Source organism: Bubalus bubalis, chromosome 12 (assembly GCF_019923935.1).
Source record: "Bubalus bubalis isolate 160015118507 breed Murrah chromosome 12, NDDB_SH_1, whole genome shotgun sequence".
NCBI lineage: Eukaryota > Metazoa > Chordata > Mammalia > Artiodactyla > Bovidae > Bubalus > Bubalus bubalis.
The window spans coordinates 1,233,678-1,256,268 of record NC_059168.1 but is presented as its reverse complement, the minus strand read 5'-3'; the positions used below and the strand labels follow the sequence as shown (position 1 = coordinate 1,256,268).

Below are 22,591 nucleotides of genomic sequence, written 5' to 3'. Positions count from 1 at the left end.
AAATGTGCTGATACATTCTTTGGATTTCCATAGACAGTCATACCATCTGCAAATAGTAAATTTTATTCCTTCTTTTCCAGTTATTGCTGCTTTTGTTTGTTTTTGTGAGAAGGTGCCCTATTCCTGATTTTTAAAAGAATTAGTTTGATATTTCACTGTTAAGAATACATTTGCTAAAGTTTTTGATAGGCATACTTTACCTCCTAAGGAAGCTCCATTTACTGTTATTTTTAACATGTTTTTTTTTATCGTTATTTGATGATGAATTTTACTGCAAATGATTTTTCGTCTATTAAATTATCTTATGTTATTTCTTCTTAACCTGTTTTGATAAATAACACTTGTGTGCTTAAGAAACACTTAGTGTTGTCATATTGTATTATTATTTTTATATTTTCCTAGGTTTGACTTGTTAGTATTATTTTTAGGGTTTTTGTGTACTTATTAGCTTATTGTTTTCCTTTCTCATACTTCCCTGATTGGATTTATATCAAGTTTTCCTGGCCACAGAAGTTATTTTGGGAGTAGTTTCTTATTCTGTAGAAGAATCTGAGAAGTTATTTGAAAACTATCTGGGTCTGGGTAATATTTAAACAACTGATTCAATTAGTTTAATTGTTTTAAGACCATTTAGGCTTTCTCTTCTTCTGCCAGTTTTGGTAAATGATATTTTTCTAGGAATTTGTCTGTTTGATTTCAGATTTACTCATATAAGGTTTATTATGTTGCTGTTGTTTAGTCTCTCAGTCATGTCCAACTCTTTGCGATCACATAGACTGTAGCCTGCCACGGTCCTCTGCCCATAGGTTTGTCCAGGCAAGAATGCTGGGGTGGGTTGCCATTTCCTTCTCCAATAAGGTTTATTATACTATTATCTAATTATCCTTTTAACTTCTGCTAGATCGGTAGTTCAGTTCAGTTCAGTCGCTCAGTTGTGTCTGACTCTTTGCGACCCCATGGACTGCAGCATGCCCGGCTTCCCTATCCATTACCGACTCCTGGAGCTTACTCAAACTCATGTGCATCGAGTTGGTGGTGCCATCCAACCATCTCATCCTCTGTCGTCCCCTTCTCCTCCTGCCTTCAATCTTTCCCAGCATCAGGGTCTTTTTCAAATAAGTCAGTTCTTCGCATCAGGTAGCTAAAGTATCAGAGTTTCAGTTTCAGCATCAGTCCTTCCAATGAATAATCAGGACTGATTTCCTTTAGGATGGACTGGTTGGATCTCATTGCTGTCCAAGGGACTCTGAAGACTCTTCTCCAACACCACATTTCAAAAGCATCGATTCTTCTGCGCTCAGCTTTCTTTATAGTCCAGCTCTAACATCCATACATGACTACTGGAAAAACTGAAGCTTTGACTAGATGGACCTTTGTTGGTAAAGTAACGTCTCTGCTTTTGTCTAGGTTGGTCATAACTTTTCTTCCAAGGAGTAAGCGTCTTTTAATTTCATGGCTGCAGTCACCATCTGCAGTGATTTTGGAGCCCCCAAAATAAAGGCTGTCACTGTTTCCATTATTTCCCCATCTATTTGCCATGAAGTGGTAGGACCAGATGCCATGATCTTAGTGTTCTGAATGTTGAGTTTTAAGCCAGCTTTTTCACTCTTTCACTTTCTTCAAGATGCTCTTTTGATCTGTAGTTAGGTCCCAGTTTTCATTCCTAAAATTATTTATTGTATTTTTCTTTCTCTCCTTTATTGTTATGTTTAATCTCACCAAATGTTTGTCTTATTATTTTTTTCAAATGACCTACTTTTCCCTTTGTTGATCCTCTGACATACCTTTGCTTTTACTTCATTCATTTATGCTCATAAATGTACTATCTTCTTCGTTCTACTTCTGAGGGGCTTATTGTGCTTTTTTCTTTAGTGTATTTTTTAAATTATCATTTTTATTTGGAGGAAGACTTTGGTCTATATAACCCAGATGAACTAGTTTTCAAGCAACTATTCATTAAAAAGTATAATCCTACCTGATGAGAGATATGGGAAACACACTGAATGATAGTATGGGACTTTGGGGGCTTTCCAGGTGATGCTGGTGGTAAAGAATCCACCTGTCAAAGCAGGAGATGTAAGAGACTTGGGCTCAGTCCCAGAGGAGCTCATGGAAACCCACTCCAGTATTCTTGCCTGGAGAATCCTGTGGAGAGAAGAGCCTGGCGGGCTACATCCATGGGGTCGCAAAGAGTCGGACAGTGCTGAAGCGACTTAGCAGGCACGCACACACGCCTGAGACTTTTCACATCGGTTGGCATGAATCTGTCCTTTTTCTCTTGTTTTGTAAGCTACTGCTCACGTCCCTATTTATTCAAACTGTAGGCTATCTTAAAGCTGGAAATAGCAGCTCCCATATCTGAAGATTGTTTCACTTAAATCTCCCTCTGTTTGGGGGTGTTTTTTTTAATCTTTTAATTTTATATAATTTTCTTTGATTTTATTTCAATTTGCACACTCTACAAAGTCAGTAAGTCTTTTCAACATTTCTGTGGGCTTCCCAGTTGGTGCTAGTGGTAAAGAATCTACCTGCCAATGCAGGAGATGCAGGTCCAATCTCTGGGTCAGGAAGATCCCCTGGAGGAGGAGATGGCAACCCACTCCAGTATTCTTGCCTGGAGAATCCCATGGACAGAGGAACCTGGTGGGCTACAGTCTATGGGGCCACAGAGTCAGACTTGACTGCGGCTGAGAACACAGCCCTGAATGGGCATTTTACAGAGCTGATAGTTTCCCTCACAACTTATTAGCTGGAAAATTTACAACATATAAGTTGAAAGAGCAGTACAATTCCCACCAGAACCAGTTCCCTTCATTCAGGAAACAAGTTCCCCATCTACATACCATCTGCCCCTCCATTTCTCTTCCAGATAGCAGAACAGGGCTGTTTCCATCGTTTCAAAAGAAAAACAGATTCTCACCCATATGCAAATCTATGTTCCTAGTAAATCTTCCAGGATAGACGTGAAATGTGCCAAAGGCAGTGTTCCAAGTGTAAACGTTTGGAAAGTTCTAGTCCATTTATTTTTGTCTCAGTTATTATCCCCCAAAACAGTACACTCCTCTCTCCCACATATCCAGGCTTTACCGATTCAGTCTGGCTGCATTTTTCTCCTTACGTCCCCAAACCTTACTCACTCTCATTTTTGTGTATATTAAGAGAAGCCTTTGTCATCCAGCACATCTCTGTGCACACACATGGCACCAGGCACTGCTGCAGGTGTTGGCGATACAGCAGTGACCTTGGGTTCTCAGCTTTCAGGAAACTTTGAGCAGGTAAAGCAGTTGGATGGCAGTCATACTGACAAGTCACAAGAGAGGCGGGCAGATGGGCACGCGAGGAACGATGGCCCTGAAATCCCAAGTAGGCCACCATTGGTATGGACTCCCAGAGGCTGCCCTGCGTTTCGGCTGTGGGAGGAGTCAGTCATGGGCTGGAAAGACTCCATGAGACTAGGTGAGGAGGGCTGGGCTTGGCTCTGATTGGGGCTGAACTTCATTCTGCACACCGCCCCATTCTGCCCACCGCCCCATTCTGCCCTTTCTTGTGCCAGTGGGTGCTGCCTCTTCCCCTCCCCTAAGGGGCTGCCCCTGGAGCCCACACTGCTCTCATCGACCCGTGGATGCCTCGGAGGATGTGGAGGTCGAGGAACATCAAGTTTCTGCACTGTTCTTGAATGTTGTGTCATTTATATTATGAACATTTTCAAATACTCAGGAGAACTGAAATAATTTTATGGAGCATTCACATACCCACCATAGAATCAACTAGTAACACGTGACTGTGCTGAGTATACCACGTATATATCCACGTGTCAAGCCCTCAATCCATCCTGCAGTTCACCTTTTTTTCTCTGATGCATTTCAAAGTAAACTACAGACATTAGCATACTTCTGAATAATTTAGAATAGACATTATTAACTAAATTTCAGTATTTGGTTACAGTTTTTTCTGCTTATGCAGAAGTTACATGGGACTTCCCTGGTGGCTCAGCAGTGAAAAAATCTGCCTGCAATGCAGGAGACCCAGGTGCAATCCCTGGGTCAGGAAGATCCCCTGGAGAAGGGAATGGCTACCCACTCAATATTCTTGCCTGGAAAATTCCATGGACAGAGGAGCCTGGTAGGCTACAGTCCATGGGGTCACAAAGAGTTGGACACGACTGAACGACTAACACTTTCATTTTTTCACTTTCATACTAAGGTTTGTTTTCCATTCTGTTTAAAATTTTTTTTTCAAATTTCTATGCTGAGGAATAATTGGCAAAAATTGTATATACATGTGAGCTGTGGGTTTGTCATATATGCGGCCTTTGTTATGTTGAGGTTTGTTCCCTCTGTACCCACTTTGTTGAGAGTTTTTATCATAATTTTGAATTTTGTCAGAAGCTTTTTCTGCATCTACTGAGAAGATCAGATGATTTTTATTCTTCCGTTTGTTAATGTGGTGGATCACACTGATTTGTGGATGTTGAACCATCCTTGCATTCCTGGGATAAATCCCACTTGATCATGGTGTGTGATCTTTTTGGTGTATTGTTCTGTTTGGTTTGTTAATATTTTATTGAGGATTTTTGGATCTATGTTCATCAGTGGTATCAGTTTGTAATTTTTTCTTTGTGTGTGATATGTTTATTGGTTTTGGTATCAGGCTAATTCTGACATTCTAGAATGAGTTCTCTTTAATTTTTTGGGATAGTTTGAGAAAGATAGGTGTTACTTCTTCAGATGTTTGGTAGAATTCACCTGTGACGCTATCTGGCCCTGGAATTTTATTTGTTGGGAGATCTTTTTTTTCTTTTAATGATTTAATTTGATTGCATGTAATTACTCTGCTCATATTTTCTATTTCTTCTTCATTTGTTTCTAGGAATTTATTTATTTTGTCTGGGTTGTCAGTTTTATTGGTGTATAATTGTTTGTATTATTTTCCTTTCTCTTGACAGAGAGACACCTGGGATGTTAATTTTTCACTTCTCTGAGTAGAACTTCTGTGAATATATTTGTATACAAGTGTTTTCATGAACGTGTTTTATTTTTCTAAGGCAAATAGTAGGAATGGAATGGCTGAGTCACAGGTTATGTGTGTTTAGTTTATGAGAAACTGAGAACTTTTTCCATTGGGAATCCCATTTATAATAGCTATAAATGGAGTATAACCTTTAAAAATTGTGAAGCATTTTATTGGATACCTGTACTATATAATATTGTACATCAGCTATACTTCAATTAAAAAATATATTTTAGGGATTTTCCCCGGTGGTCCAGTGGTTATTTCTCTGTGCTGCCAATGCAGGAGGCAAGGGCTCAATCCCTGGTTGGAGAGCTAAGATCCCACATGCCGTGAGGTGTGGCCAAAAAAAATTTAAAAGATACTAAGTGGAAAAAGCAGTAAACCAAATTATCTTTACATTGCAAGGATGACCACATAGAATAACTTGACCCAGGCATTCATCGACAAAATTACCGAGAGAAGCCCCAAATACAGCAAGTGAGAGATCAAGGAGATAATTACGTGTACTCACTCTCTATCGGGAGGAAATCCTTTTTGAAAAAATCCCATCTATTTCTTTCAAACTGAAATACTTTGGTGATGACAAAATAATAATGATGGTCACTGTGCTTTTTTTTGTTTGTTTCAGTTTCCTGGCATTTAACATGGGCACAGTTGGTCATCTCACCTTTCTGTTGAAAGCGGTGCATTTCCGTGAAAGGATTCTTCAGCGGGGTTTGGTGGCCCGAATTTATTACAAGGTAAAAATACATTGTGTTATAATAATATTTTTCCTTTTGACATGTGCGTAAGGCATATTCTTGCTGGTGAAAGTGTTAGTCCCTTGGTCAGGTCTGACTCTTTGTGACCCTATGGACTGTAGCCTGCCAGACTCCTCTGTCCATGGGATTTCCCGTGCAAGAATACTGGAGTGGGTAGCCATTCCCTTCTCCAAGGGATCTTCCCGTCCCTGCTAAATGTAATAGAGGATGAGTCAGCAAGTCGGACACAACTGAAGTGACTTAGCACCCATGCAGCAATAATTAGAAGCTTCTGGAAAGGGCTAGAATTTCTATAAGCCGTTTTGCATGATAGCGTTGCTTACTGCAGAGGCCCTGATGCTACTGATGAACTCTGTGTGTCATCTTTAGAGTGGGAGTTGACGAGTGGAGTAAATTTTAAGCCTTACTGAAACCGAAACATCATTGTCTGTAATAACGAATACATTATTTTCGGGGAGGGGGGAGTGCATGGGGCACATGGGGAAATTAACCATTGGGCTCGCCTGAGATGCACTCTGTTTCCTACTGAAGTGCCCAGGATGTTCTCAAAGAACATAAAGCTTTGCATCAGTGTTGATGGAAGTCTAGAGGTAATTTCCACCAAGTATGTGCCAATGGAGTTATTGGAGGAAACCCCCACTCCCACCCCAGAAATAGCTGTTTCATCTCCTAATCCCAACATGGAATAGACAAGACGACCCTAAGAGAAGGCTTACTTATCTACTTTCTGCCCAGACTCAGAGACTCGAGACTACCATAGCCTGAAATCAGTCCACTGCTCTCCCTCTGCAAAGGAATTCGATTCCAAGAGGACCAGAACTGGTTCCCATGAAACTTCCCCCACAGCTTCAGTTCATCTCCTTTAATATGAATACCAAGATCACATCTCCCGGGACAACATCACCAAGGACAACACAGAGCGGGAGGAGGATGCATGCCACGCTGTGGGATGGGTATTCTCTTAGGAAATGCTCTTCAGCAGAAGAGCCCTGGAGCAGAAGTGGTCCAGATCCACTCGGGGGAACAAGACAGACTGATGCATACCCACTGGAAGCTGGACCAAGTTTGTGCAAATCAGTCCATCCTCTGGGTGTAGGTCTGAGGTGAAGCCCTGGAAGATGCCAAGGGCATATTCAAGTGGGTTTGAGTCACTCCACATTCCCTGCCCTTATCAAACATGGTGCCACCAACATAAGAGGAGGGTGCCTTCAAGCCTGTCTAGAGGCACTAGTGAGCCTCTAGAACAATGGAGACAATGTAACCTATGAACGAGCTTTCCAAGACTGCAGAAGTAAAGGATGAAGGTCAGGAGATGACAATCAACAGAGTGGAAACAGTCAAAATGTAACCTACAGAGAAGAAATATTCCTGAAAATGCTGGAACAAAGGAGCAGATATAATAATCAACACAGAAGAAAAGTATCTTCCCTAGTGTAAAAAAAAAAAATCAAAATTTTAATGGAAAAAAATACCCATACCTGAGGATAGCTTGCAATTCTATAGTGAAGAGAATATCATTTAAGCAACCAGACAGAAAGTAATAGTTTATCAACAAATTAAAAAAAGACAAGACTAGCTTCAATTCTTATTCACCAGCTCCAAATGGACTAAGACCTGCTTCTAGAAAGAGGAAACCTCATGATCTAAGCATACCATTCCAAGCCAGATTTAATCCATGAGTACAGGCAGTGGAAAGATATTTTCAAATATCTAAGAATTAGAAGCAATTTCACTCCCATGGCCTTCCTTAAAAATTAGTCAAAGAGCTACTCAATAGGACATTAAAAAGAATCAAAATTAATAACTTGAAAATAAGGAAATCAACCTATTTTCAGGGCAGGAATAGAGACACAGACATAGAGAGCAGACTTGTGGGCGCAGCGGAGGAAGGAGAGGGTGGGAGGACCCGAGACAGTGGCACTAACATATGCACACTGCCTTGTGAAGAATGGACAGCTAGTGGGAAGCTGCCGGATAGCACAGGGAGTCCAGCCCGGCACCCTGTTATGACCTAGAGGGATGGGGTGGGGCGGGGTGGGAGGGAAGCTCAGGAAGGAGAGGATATTCATAGAGTTATGACTGATTTGTGTTGTTGTACAGCAGAAATCAACACAATATTGTAAAGCAATTATCCTCCAATTTGAAAATTAAAAAAAATTTTTTAAAGATTTGTAAAAGAATTGGTGGTCCCTGTGGATCAGCCAACTAATAATTATGTGTTATGAAACATTTAGTTAAACAGAGTTAAATAGTTTTATTTATTTTATTATTAACAGAGTTAATATTTTATTATTAACAGAGAATGTAAGTTTTAGTATTTTATTATTAACAGAGTTAAATAAACAACATAGTTGTTGTTTAGTCACTAAGTCATGCCCAACTCTTTTGGGATACTGTGGACCTTAGCCTTCTCAGCTCTTCTGACCATGGGTTTCCCAGGCAGGAACGCATACTGGAGTGGCTTGCCATCTTCTCCAGGGGACCTTTCTGACCCAAGGATTGAGCCTATGTCTTCTGCATTTCCTGCATGGGCAGGCGGATTCTTTACCACTGACCCACTTTAATTTTCCTCTATGGCACATTTTATTTTGGAGACCCTTGGCCCACAAACATTAGACAGTCCATCTCCCTCTTGGTCTGGAATGAGTGCTGAGGGTTCCCGGGTCCTCCCAAAAGACCTGTCAGTGCAGGGGACCCAAAGCTGGTCTCTGTCACAACCTAGAGGTGTGGGATGGGGAGGGACATGGAGGGGACATACACATACCTATGGCCCATTCATGTTGATGTATCAATAGTGTTAAGTAATTTTGCTCTAATTAAAAAAAAAAGAGAGAGAGCCCTACCATCTGATCATTTCTTTCCTTCCTTGGTGCAGCCAGAATCTAACTTCAAATGGGACCAGGAAATGTCCTTCTGTGTTCTGGTAACCATGGTGGGAGCCCAACCCCATACCTCCCCTTGGAAGCCGCACTTCTCCAGTTTTCTGAAATCACCTTGCATTGTTCATCAGGGTCACGGCATCATTTCCCCATTAGTGGGCGCAGGGAGAAGACAATAAACTTGTGATCTTGAGAACATTTTATTAAGGGCTTCTGTCATTTGTGGGCTCCCCTGGTGGCTCAGATGGTAAAGAATCTGCCTGCAATGCAGGAGACCCAGGTTCAATCCCTGGGTCAGGAAGATCCCCTGGAGAAGGAAATGGGAACCCACTCCTAGAGAATCCTATGGACAGAGGAGCCTGGTGGGCTATAGTCCATGGGGTCACAAAGAGTCGGACACGACTCAACGACTTTCAGTCATTTTATAAAAGAAAAATCTAAAGGAGACAAATGTATACCCTCAGTAATCAATATATATAACAGATGACTGCTGAATTTCATATGTTTATAACAAAAACTGGGCAGGTAGAGGGATGGTAATTCAGGTGGGATGAAAATCCTGCTGGTTAACCAGTTTATCTGTCATCACCTGTAATATTCCTCTACTGCACTGGTAGTTTTTCCATTTCAGAGTGTGTAGAAATCAGCTAGGATTTAAAAAATCTGTCTCACGATGCCCTCCTTCCCACTGCAAGGCTGAGTCAAAAGGAAAAGAGAAGTGGTTTGTATCGACAAGTAAAGACCATGAGTCATCCTCAATATCCAGGGGCTGTCATCTAAGTTGGGAACAACTACCCTAAGTTATTTTTACTTATTCATAATTTGAGGTTTTTGTTGGAAAAGAGTTAGTGGGGGTTGGAAATAAGGTTTCAGGTGATGTAACTTTGTAGAGCTTTCTGTTTGTTTCATTCATTTATTTTTTCAGCTGCACCAGGTCTCTTGCAGCACACAGGGTCTTTAGCTGCAGTGTATGAAGTCTTAGTTGTGGCATATGGGATCTCATTCCCTGACCAGGGATTGAACCTGGGCCTCCTGCATGGGCAGTGCGGAGTCTTAGTCACTGGACCGCCAGGGGGGTCCCTAGAACTTTCTGACTGTCACCTGCAATTTTTATTGTTGTGGTCAGTGCAACCTGACTGCTCCGTGTGTGTGTGTGACTTTAACGTTCTTTAGATCTTTAAAATATAATGAAATCATTGTACCACTAAAGGCTATCTTTCTAATCAGATCAGATCAGATCCTGACCCAGGGATCGAACTGCCTCTCCTACATTGGCAGGTGGGTTCTTTACCATCTGACCCACCATTGAAGCTCAGTGGGTCCAGTGACATCTGATGAATCAGAAAGGAGCTGGAAAACACCACTATCACCAAAAAAGTAAAGTGTTACTCACTCAGCTGTGTCCAACTCTTTGTGATCCTATGGACTTGTAGCCCACCAGGGTCTTCTGTCCATTAGATTTCCCAGACAAGAATTCTGGAGTGGGTTGCCATGACCTTCTTCAGTGGATCTTCCCTACCCAGGGATCAAACCCAGGTCTCCTGCATGGCAGACAGATTCTTTACCATCTGAACCACCATGGTCACTGAACCCAGAAAGAAAATATCATCTCCTTTGCTTGTACTTCTCTGGGAGTTTCAGAGCAGACAGGAAATAGAGAGTAACAGCCGCTGGGTTCTGTTTGTTACCATTTTAAAAGCCAACAGGGCAGCCTGAAGAGCAGATGTTTTACGGAAAATCTCATGGTACAGAAATGCCGAGAGCTTTGTTCCAGAGGCAGATCATCAAAGACAGGAAACAGGATTAGAAACTAAATTTCCTGAGTCACTGGTCTGTGTTGATCTTGCATCTTCTAACTCCGGTGGTTTAGTTGGGCTGGGAGGATGAGCCAGAGACCAGGGCCACCTGATGGACAGTCTTTGTGTCCTTGAGCACTGGGTGCTGCCTGGGCAATTAGTCGCCTTGTACAGAAGTGAGGCTCCTCTGCTGACTGGGGCTTGAAATTCCTTTAATGGGGAACATGTTCCCATTTCTCAGTGAGAGGGAAGGCTTACACCCCTGCACCTCTCGAGAGAGGGAAAGCGTGACTGACCTCCCTGTCACAGTAAGCTGACATGGAGCTGAGGAGGGGCAGATGGTGGTCTGGAGAGAGCCCCGAGTGGGCAGACAGGAAGATCCGAGGCTGCCCGTGCCCGCCTCCTGTGTAGACCGGCACTCCCGTCTTGGCTGTTTCTGGTCACAGGAAACGCTTCTGTTCTGTGCATGTGGGCGTGTGTGCTCAGTCACATCTGAGTCTGTGATCGCATGGACTGCAGCCCGCCAGGCTCCTCTGCCCATGAAATTCTCCGGGCAAGAATACTGGAGTCGGTCACCATTTCTTCCTCCAGGGGATCTCCTGTACCCACGGACCAAAGGTCTCTTACGTCTCCTGCATCATCAGGCAGGTTCTTCACCTCTGGCACCACCTGGGAAGCCCCCTGTGATGTTTACCAGTGGGGACTTTCAATTTCCCTCCTTCCGGCTGCATTCTTTTATTAGAAGAAAGAGCTGTCCCTTCTCCATCAATTATTTATTTATTCAATTCATTATTAGTTATATCAGTTCAGATTAATGGATATTCTGTACTTGAGCTACATCCAATTCTACAATTCTAACATATTTTATTTTCTTGCTCAAATTGTTTCCGCTTTGGCCATTGAGAGCTCCTTTCACATTAGCTAGCCCAAATGTCTGTTATGTCCCCATGATTTTTTTTTTAGAACTTCTGTACTTTGGGTACCACAAAATGTCCTAGGCTCGTCTTTTGTTTTCTCTGCCCACCCTGTAATCAACCATTTCTCCAATAGTCCCTGGTCCTTTTATTGGAGAAGAGCATTTAAAAACCAGTATCTGGTTGCTGAGTATGCTAATTTGCTACTGGAATATCACAATTTCTAGGCTTGTTCTGAGCTAGAAAATAGATAGAGGTTTACTCACACATTCTTACACAGATTTGTACGTACTTATATTAGAAACCACGAGTTTTTACTGGTACTTCTGATTCCAATCCCAAACCGCAAGCCTTCCCTCTTTCCTATTTGTAACCTCTTTCTCTGAGAAAGTGAGAAATCTGGCTTTGACTGTCTACTGTGTTTATTTATTTGATCTTCCCTAGTATACACATTAAGTAGTTTCAGAATTGCTAGTCCGTCTCGCTGTGAGAAACACGTTTACAACTAGAACACAGTATTTCTTTGTGAATGTAGCTTCAGTTCAGTTCAGTTCAGTCGCTCAGTCGTGTCCGACTCTTTGCGACCCCATGAATTCCAGCACGCCAGGCCTCCCTGTCCATCACCAACTCCTGGAGTTCACTCAGACTCACGTCCATCGAGTCGGTGATGCCATCCAGCCATCTCATCCTCTGTCGTCCCCGTCTCCTCCTGCCCCCAATCCCTCCCAGCATCAGTCTTTTCCAATGAGTCAACTCTTCGCATGAGGTGGCCAAAGTACTGGAGTTTCAGCTTCAGCATCAGTCCTTCCAATGAACACCCAGAACTGATCTCTTTTAGGATGGACTAGTTGCATCTCCTTGCAGTCCAAGGGACTCTCAAGAGTCATCTCCAACACCACAGTTCAAAAGCATCAATTCTTCGGCACTCAGCTTTCTTCATAGACAAACTCTCACATCCATACATGACCACTGGTAAAACCATAGCCTTGACTAGATGGACCTTTTTTGGCAAAGTAATGTCTCTGCTTTTGAATATGCTATCTAGGTTGGTCATAACTTTCCTTCCAAGGAGTAAGCGTCTTTTAATTTCATGGCTGCAGTCACCATCTGTAGTGATTTTGGAGCCCAGAAAAATAAAGTCTGACACTGTTTCCACTGTTTCCCCATCTATTTCCCATGAAGTGATGGGACCAGATGCCATGATCTCAGTTTTCTGAATGTTGAGCTTTAAGCCAACTTTTTCACTCTCCTCTTTCACTTTCATCAAGAGGCTTTTTAGTTCCTCTTCACTTTCTGCCATGAGGGTGGTGTCATCTGCATATCTGAGGTTATTGATATTTCTCCCAGCAATCTTGATTCCAGCTTGTGCTTCTTCCAGCCCAGCATTTCTCATGATGTACTCTGCATATAAGTTAAATAAACAGGGTGACAATATAAAGCCTTGACATACTCCTTTTCCTATTTGGAACCAGTCTGTTGTTCCATGTCCTGTTCTAACTGTTGCTTCCTGACCTGCATACAGGTTTCTCAAGAGGCAGGTCAGGTGGTCTGGTATTGCCATCTCTTTCAGAATTTTCCACAGTTTATTGTGATCCACACAGTCAAAGGCTTTGGCATAGTCAGTAAAGCAGAAATAGATGTTTTTCTGGAACTCTCTTGCTTTTTCCATGATCCAGCAGATGTTGGCAATTTGATCTCTGGTTCCTCTGCCTTTTCTAAAACCAGCTTGAACATCTGGAAGTTCATGGTTCACGTATTGCTGAAGCCTGGCTTGGAGAATTTTGAGCATTACTTTACTGGCGTGTGAGATGAGTGCAATTGTGTGGTAGTTTGAGCATTCTTTGGCATTGCCTTTCTTTGGGATTGGAATGAAAACTGACCTTTTCCAGTCCTGTGACCACTGCTCAGTTTTCCAAATTTGCTGGCATATTGAGTGCAGCACTTTCACAGCATCATCTTTTAGGATTTGAAATAGCTCAACTGGAATTCCATCACCTCCACTAGCTTTGTTCGTAGTAATGCTTTCTAAGGCCCACTTGACTTCACATTCCAGGATGTCTTGTTCTAGGTCAGTGATCACACCATCGTGATTATCTGGTCGTGAAGATCTTTTTTGTACAGTTCTTCTATGTATTCTTGCATGTAGCTTACAGTATCTAAAAAAATAGTATTTTCCAAATTTACTTCAATATATTTTTTCCTTCTCCTTCGGTGAGATTATGTTATTTATTTGCAACACAGCTGTTAATAGTAAATCACTACAGGTAACAAGATACAAACTCAATAACCAAAATAAATTTACTTTTATACACTATCAATAAACAATTATAAAACACAATGTAAAATTAAATTAAATTTACAACATCATTAGAAAACATAAAATTCTTAGGAATAAATTTTGGAACAAAAATTCAAATAGTGCAAGATCTGTATATAGAAAACTATAAAACATTGCGGAAGGTAATTGAATGGAACTTAAATAGGTGGAAAACTATATCGTGTCTGTGCGTGGAAAGATCTGGTATTGCTGTGGTGTTCATTCTCCTTAAATGGGTCTGTTGATCTGACTGCATCTCAGTCAAATTTGCAGCAGACATTTTTGTAGAAACTCACAAGAGGATTTGACAATTCATATGGAAATACGAATAATCTGAAATAGCCAAAATGACTGAAAAAAGTTGAAGAAATGTGGAGGCCTTGTAGGACCTGATTTCAGAGTTTATGTCTGTGCTGCAATTACCCAGACAGTATGGCTTTGGTATAAGGATAAACAAATAGGTCAATGGAACAGTATCAAGTCCAGAGAATTGACTCACAAATATATGTTCATTTATAAAGATACAAAGGAAATTAAATGATGAAAAAAATTTTCAACAAATTGTGTGACAAACAGCTAAATATGCAAATGGAAAAAATTTATTCCTTATATAGTACAGAAAAATTAACTTGAAATTGGCCATAGACTTAAAGTGAAAACTTAAAACTTTTAGAAGAAAACATGAGACTATTTCTTTGGAGTTGGTGCAGACTAAGATTTTCTAGTGAAAAAGATAAAAAGCACTAACCATTCAATTAAATATTGACCAGATTTTTTTCAAAATTAAAAAAATTGCTCTCCGAAAGACATCAGTAAGAAAGCAAAAAGACAAGCCATAACCTTGGAAAAATTATTTGCAACACATGTATCTGACAAAAGACTTATCCAAAATAAAGACCTTCTCTAACCCAGTAACAAAAAGACACAACCTAAGAAAAATTACACAAGGGACTTGAAAGATATTTCAAAAAGGAAGATAAAAGAATGGTAATGAGCACATGAAACTTTGCTCAATCTTATTAGTCATCAGGGAAATTGAAATTAAAACCACAGTGAAATACCATGACACACCCACTGCAGAGTGTTGAGCTAAAAGGGTGCAAGTCAATCATGGTGACAGCCTAGAGCAAGGGGAACTTTGGTCATTGCTGTAAAATAGTGGTGACTGATCTGGGAAACAGTTCGGCAGTTCCTTATAAAGTTAAATACACAGCTACCCTACAACCAGCACTTTTCCCCCTAGGTTTTTACGTAAATACCAAGAGAAATGAAATTCTGCTCACAGAAAGACTTTTACAAGAATGTTTATAGCATCTATATCAATAATAGCCCCAAACTGGAAACAACCCAAATGTTCACCTGCATGAAATTAGATAAACTAATTGTAATATCTTCATACCACAGAATTGCATCCAGCAATAAAAAGGGATCAACTACTGTTACATGCAGCCACATAAGTGAATTTTACAGATGTTATGTGTAGTGAAAGAAGCCTGGAAAGAAGTTAATAATGTATGATTCCATTTATATGACATTCATTCAAGAAGGGATGAAATTAGTTGGTGGTGATCTGTGGATCAGAGACTGAGAGAGTGTGGCATGGGCTGGGGGGGAATACAGTACAGGGTTTGGGAAATTTCTTTATCTTGGTATGGATGGTTACATGGGTACATACACGTAAAAGAATCATCAGGCTGTCAACTTAAGATTTATGCATCTGACTGTATGCTTTCTATACTACAATTAAAATACTTAAATATACAACTTAAGTGGTGCCTCACAGCAGTTAGGTTGTTTGCATTGCAGGCACTTGCCATCTTTTCTTACATGAAATGGGAAACTGAGAACTTTGCAAGATTCAGCCACTGAATCTCGATACGCTAATTGGGGAAAAGAAGAAATGGCAAACGGCAGCAACGCTCACCAAGGGTCAGTTCTGAGCTAGAGTCTTCAGCGGCATGCCGAGACACAGTTGTGGGCACCCAGACGCGCCAGCAGCATGGAGTCCAGAGCATGCTGACAGATGACAGGGGAGGTCTGGGCAAGGTTAAAGCAGCCTGGCAGGAGGCCCCCAAGTCAGGCAGACGGACCCTAAAGATTCTGAACCTTCTATTAGAGATCTTGACATCTGAAAGTCTGGACCATGGGAAGCAGGTCCCTGGCCAAGGTGGTAGGAAAGGCTTGGGCATGGACAGTGGGGCAAATCATCCAGACAGGACAAGGGACAAGATGGAGCTTGGTCTGAGAGACACGCAAATTTATGGGTACATGTAGCAACTCAGGGCTCTGGTTGAAGAGCATAGCATAGAAATCACACTTTTCTGGCTTATGGAATGCTAATTACTGGTGAGTTTGACTTGGTGTAAATGACTGAATACTGAACAACAGTTTCTTTTTTGGAGTTCCTCCTGCTATTTTCCCTCCAGTTTCATTGTGTATAATTGACATAGAACATTATGTAATTTTAAGGAGAAGGCAATGGCACCCCAACCCAGTACTCTTGCCTGGAGAATCCCATGGATGGAGGAGCCTGGTAGGCTGTGGTCCATGGGGTCGCGAAGAGTCTGACACGACTGAGTGACTTCGCTTTCACTTTTCACTTTCATTCATTGGAGAAGGAAATGGCAACCCACTCCAGTGTTCTTGCCTGGAGAATCCCAGGGATGGCCGAGCCTGGTGGGCTGCCGTCTATGGGCGTCGCACAGAGTCAGACACGACTGAAGCGACTTAGCAGCAGCAGCGCAGCATTGCGTAATTTTAAGGTGTACAATGTGATGATTTGTATATGTTGTGCACTGATTAACACACGACTGTTAGTTAGCACTCATCAGCTCACATAGTTACATTTTTGGTAGAGAGTGAGACATTGAAGATGTACTTTCTAGCACCTTGTATGTATAGAGTATAATACTGTTAGCTGTAGTCACCATGCTGTACTTTAGGTCACCAGACATTTTTCCCCTTGACCAACACATGTCAATTTCTCCTGCCCCCAACCCCTGATAGCCACCCTTCTACTCCTCTCTGTGACTTCATCTTTTTAATTTTATTTATCTAAAGAATTTTTCTTTTATGTGGACCATTTATAAAGTCTTTATTGAATTTGTTACAACATTGCTTCTGGTTTATGTATTGGTGTTTTGGCTATGAGGCCTGTGGGATCTTAGTTCCCCAAACGGGGATCAAACCTGTACTTCCACCTCCCCCACTGCACCCCCGGATTGGAAGACAAAGTCTTAACCACTGGACTGCCAGGGAGGTCCCAACTTCAGCTTTTTTAGATTCTGCATGTAAATGAGATTGTAAAGTATTTGTCTTTCTATGCGTGACTTATTTTACTTATCATAATGACCTCAAAGTCTATCTATGTGGTTACAAATGGCAGGATTTCCTTTTTTCTCATGATGAATGGCTATTTCAGCATGTGTATGTTGTGAATACTTAGATTGCTTCCATATCTTGGCTTGTGTAAATAATGTTTCAGTGACCATAGGAGTGCAGATATCCCTTCAAGATAGTGATTTCATTTCCTTCAGATAAATATCCAGAAGTAGTATTGTTGGATCTATATGGTGGTTTCATTTTTAATTTTTTAGAAACCGCCATACTATTTTCCATGGTGACTCTACCAATTTCCATTGCCACCGGCAGCACGCAAGGATTCTGTTCTCTTCACATCTTCATCAACAGTTTTATCTCTTGTTTTTTTTTTTTTATTTTATTTTTTTAAATTTTATTTTATTTTTAAACTTTACATAATTGTATTAGTTTTGCCAAATATCAAAGTGAATCTGCCACAGGTATGCATGTGTTCCCCATCCTGAACCCTCCTCCCTCCTCCCTCCCCATTCCATCCCTCTGGGTCGTCCCAGTGCACCAGCCCCAAGCATCCAGTATCGTGCATCGAACCTGGACTGGCAACTCGTTTTTATCTCTTGTTTCTTGACAATAGCTATTCTAAAAGGTAGGAGGTGATAGTTCATAGTGGTTTTGATTTATATTTGCCTGATGATTACTGATGTTGAGCATCCTTTCAAGTACCAAGTAGGTTGGGGTTAACATATCTGCATTACCATGTGTGAAATAGCCAGCTAGCAGGAAGCAGCTGTATAGCATAGGGAGCTCAGTTCAGCGCTCTGTGATGACGTAGAGAGGTGGGGTGCGGCGGGTAGCAGGGAGACTGAAAAGGGAGGGGATGTGTGTGTACTGCGAGCTGATGCACGTTGTCCAGCAGAAGCTGCAGTGGGGTGTCTGCAGTGGCGGTGGGTCCTCGCTGCAGGGAGCCTTGCACACCCTGAGTATGGGGTCTAGAACCTTCTGCCTTTGCTGCAAGTGGCCGGAGCACATTGGTGTCAGGAAGATCCTTCTGGAGTCAGTGTTGAGAGGGTGGCCCTTTGGAAGGCCACAGAAACCATCATCCCAGAAAAGTTGGGATCTAGTCTGAACTAGGAGGGGTGGCAGAGGGCTACCGTCCTTTAGGTCACACAGAGTTGGACATGACCGAAGCAACTTAGCATGCACAGCAGTGAGTGTGAGGGGTAGGGGGTGAGACTTGGGCCAGTTTAATGGAGAGAATGCAGAAGGTGGAGTCAGGAGTGCCCCCAGGGCTTCTGGGGGCGATCCGATGTCATTGGTGGCCACTGAGGCACAGAGCCCTATGGAGTCCAAATTGCAGTGGGTTTTGTGCTCTTCATCCCAGTCTCTTGTTGCCTGTGTTCACTCTAGACCCCCATGGGGTCACACCCCTGCATGCCGCACCCCTGGCCTTTCTCCCACAGTCCCAAGAACGCCTCCACCAGGTGTCTTATGGGCCAAGCACCAGCTGAGCTGCTGCAGAGAATCAGGAAACAAAGATCCTGAGGGTTGATTTCTTTCCCATATTAAATGTACATTATTCTGCCTTATGACAGCTTTAGGCAGTCACTAAGGGCAGTCAGGTTCCATAACATCATCTTCAGCTAAATGCAAAGATCGTGTTCTTGAAACAAGATCTTTCTAGCTGATGGTACTCCAAATGCATGCTTCAGTGCCTGTAAAATCTATTTATGGTCTCCTGATTACCACTCCCTACCCCCACCTCTATTCCTCCTCCACAGGAACAGTTAGAAGTGATTTCAAGAGGAGGACACTGCTAGGAAAGGAGGAAGGCATCAACCCATCTGTTTATTGACATATCCGTTGTTGGAAATGATCAAGATCAATTTCAGGGGCATGTATTCAAACGTAGGCTAAATGACCAAAGAAGCTGTATCATCTGATATTCGTTTTCTGTTCTGAAAGACTCGGTAATAAAAAGCAGACTCTTCATTTGACACAAAAAGGGAAAAGGAGGAAAAATTGGGAAGTAATGTATTCAATTATAGGAGCCCTTTGCCAAGAGCCTATTGATTTCATCTTCTAACAATTTCAGCCAAGCCTTAGTGGTGAAAAGATTCAGAAACAGGTCAGATCAAGCACATGTGTCCCCCCTGCCCTGTATCCACTCCTGGACAAAAATAGTCAGGTCTTCGCTAGGAAAGGGCTCTGTCTTGGGGACCTGTTCATACTGCCAGGACCCAGACCAGAGCTTGGAGGGTAGCACCGGTGAGAGAAGAAGCTGCAGAGACCCTGGAAGATCCCCCCAAAGCTGCAGTCTCTATTACTGCCCTGCAGTGAGAAGCCTGACCTGGAGCCCCGCACATCTTGGTTGTCTGTATTCCTCTCTACAAAATTTCCTCTTGTATTTCTGTGCCCTCTGCATCCAGCTGCATTCCAGCCCTTTGCCTGGAATCCACCTCTTCTCCCACCACCTGTCTGTGAGAGGGGAGTCTTTCATGTGCCCACTGGCCCTGCCCAACTCGGCTGGGTACCAGGCAAGTCTCAGTCCTGCTCTAGTCAGAGCAGTGTGATGAGAAGGGCTCCAATGGACGGATGTGCAAGCTTGGTGGAGACCAGAGGGTGCACATTTGGACCACGATGTGGAGGGGAGCTCTCAGGAGAAACTTGGAGGGAGCAGTGGGTGAGGAAGGTGGAGAGAAGGGTACATACACCGCTCTGAAGTAGGCAAGGGTGTGTGTCCTGAGATTGGATGGTTGAGGATGGAGAGGAGCCATGCTGTGTGCATCATGTACGGGTGTCTTTGCAGCCAAGCTAGCATTACTTTGCCAACAAAGGTCCGTCTAGTCAAGGCTATGGTTTTTCCAGTGGTCATGTATGGATGTGGGAGTTGGACTATAAAGAAAGCTGAGCGCCGAAGAATTGATGCTTTTGAACTGTGGTGTTGGAGAAGACTCTTGAGAGTTCCTTGGACTACAAGGAGATCCAACCAGTCCCTCCTAAGGGAGATCAGTCCTGGGAGTTCATTGGAAGGACTGATGTTGAAGCTGAAACTCCAATCGTTTGGCCACCTCATGTGAAGAGTTGACTCATTGGAAAAGACCCTGATGCTGGTAAAGACTGAGGGCAGGAGGAGAAGGGGACAACAGAGGATGAGATGGTTGGATGGCATCACCGACTCAATGGACATGGGTTTGAGTAAACTCTGGGAGTTGGTGATAAACAGGGAGGCCTGGCGTGCTGCGGTCCATGGAGTTGCAAAGAGTCGGACACAACTGAGTTACTGAACTGAACTGAATGGAGAACTGCTCCCCACGCAGTTGAGGAGGATGCTGTCTCTGCCGCTGTGGCCCAGGCTGTCTGGAGGGGAGGCTCCTGTGTGAACAGTGAGGGTGTGTGTGGGGGACAGGTCTGCAGTCACATGGCTGTGCTGAACAAGCTTTGTTGATAGCGGGGGACGAGGCGTGCCCTGGCCAACAGATACATCTGCTTTCCAGGTCTAGAGCCTGTTACTGGACTTCCCTGGGACTCACTGTAAAACCCAGGGCCAGTGCCGTGGGGCACATGGGTGTGCTGGGAAGATCTGAGATGCTGGGCCTCTACATGGCATCATACCAGCCATCGTTTTCATGGTGTGTTCCTCTGGGAACCCCAGCCTTGCACCCCTTGGCCCATATCCCTAGAGGAGGGCTCCTCCCCCACCTTGGTCTTCCAGTGCAGCCACCGGCCCCCTCTGAGGGAAAGGAGGGAGGCTCTGGTGCCCAGCCGGGGCCCAGCGAGGGTCTCTGGGATGGGATGGGTGGTAGACCAGAGGGCCCTGGGTTCAAACTCTGACCCGAGCTCTGAGATCATCATGAATTTCACGACTAGCCCCTCCCCTGGGGTCCCCAAAGCTAAGCGCAGCCATCTCTGGGATGTCTGGAGAATATTTACTTCTCCTTTTTGTAGGGAACAAGCAGGAGCAGTGGGCATCCTGTGTCCTTTCCCACTTTTTTTTTCTTTTTTTTTTTTGCATGAGTAGCAAGATCTTGGATGAGATGTATTTATCTGGATTTCTTGGAATTCTAGCTCAGGTTCAAAGCTCAGGGTAATGGTATAAAGAATGCCATATTCCCAGTGCAGGAAGCCACCAGTGAGCTGACAGCTGGTGGACCCAGCCACCTTGCCTTCTTTGAGCTGCTAGTGGCAGACAAACCAGCAGCTGCCCATCGATGCAAGAACAGAGCTTTGGGAGAGAGCAGAGTTCTGGGAGAGGCTGCTGGTGGCCAGGAGAGGGGTCCTCTCTCCAAAGCCACACAGAGGAAACCAAGCTTAATCTGGAAGCAAGCCTAAAGAGCAAAGGAAGAAATCATGTAGTGGGCAAACACATAAGAGAAGAAAGAAAGAGGAGACAGGAGAAAAGACAGATGGAACAATGCAGGAAAAAAAGACAGAACTATAGACATAGAGATAAGCGAGGAGAGGAAGAAAACCAGAACAGAAACCTAGAAAAATAAAATACAGAAAGGCAGAGAACTACGGAAACATTAAAAATACATAGACAAGTGAAAAGTGGTGAAGTAAGTTTGCAAAAAGAGAGAAAGAGGGACTTTCCTGGTGGCCCAGTGGCTGAGAATACACCTTCCAATCCAGGGGTTGTAGGTTCAGTCCCAGGGAGAGGAACTAAAATCCCACATGCCACGGGTAACTAAGACCCAATGGAGCCAAATAAATAAATAAATATTTTAAAAAGAGAAAGAAAGAACTTATTTTGAGAGGGAGATACAGGGAAATGAAATAAAGATAGACATAAAAAATACTGAAAGGTAGAAAAATATATTAAGAACACATGCACACACGTGCATGCCCACACACAGAAAGACAAGACAGGCAGGCGGAGAAACAGAAGGTGGAGACGTGGGCCGACGGGTGAGGACTGGCCTTCGGGGATGCTGGAGGGAGACTTGTCCTCTGGCTGCACCAAGGGTGCAGCCACAGAGAGAAATGCGGGCGGGACCCAGGCAGACCCCAGCCTCTCCTGCCAGCGCTACAAAGGGCTACAGAGGAGTCTGCAGCAACAGGGCTGAGAGCCAGGTGAGCATGTGCTGCAGGTGGGCTAAGTGTGGGGGAGCCAGACCACAAGTTCCACCTGCTAGACAGAAGGGAAAGAAGAGAAACTAAAGGAGGAGAAGAAATCCTGTATGGTTTGGGGTTCACCATTTCCATTACTTTACCAGGTGGTCATCTACTGGGCTTCTCCCCTGGTGGCTCAGATGGTAAAGAATCTGCCTGCAATGCAGGAGACCTGGGTTCAATCTCTGGGTTGAGAAGATCCCCTGGAGATGGGAATGGCAACCCACTCCAGTAATCTTGCCTGGAGAATTCCATGGACAGAGGAGCCTGATGGACTACAGTCCAGGGGTAGCAAAGGGTCTGACATGACTGAGTGACAGACAGTTTCACTTTCATCTGCCGGGCAAGATTACTTCCTCCTGGACAAAGGCTCCCAAGTCTAGGGGAGTGGGCTTCTGTGGACAGCCGGAGAAGCAGAAAGTAAGGAAAAATCATTGTTTGACCTACTTCACTTCTGTATAAAATTTTAAAATAACTGCATGTT

At 43.3% G+C, this 22,591-nt stretch overlaps 1 protein-coding gene across 2 annotated transcripts in view; it reads left to right on the top strand.

The window, feature by feature from the left end:
* The window catches only part of ACOXL (acyl-CoA oxidase like), a 337,247-nt gene that overhangs the window by 240,021 nt on the left and 74,635 nt on the right, over nt 1-22,591 (top strand). For both annotated transcript variants that reach the window (XM_006047013.3, XM_006047014.3), the window contains exon 15: nt 5,642-5,753. In XM_006047013.3, coding sequence (XP_006047075.1) covers nt 5,642-5,753 — 112 coding nt within the window. The remainder of the gene's footprint in view (nt 1-5,641; nt 5,754-22,591) is intronic.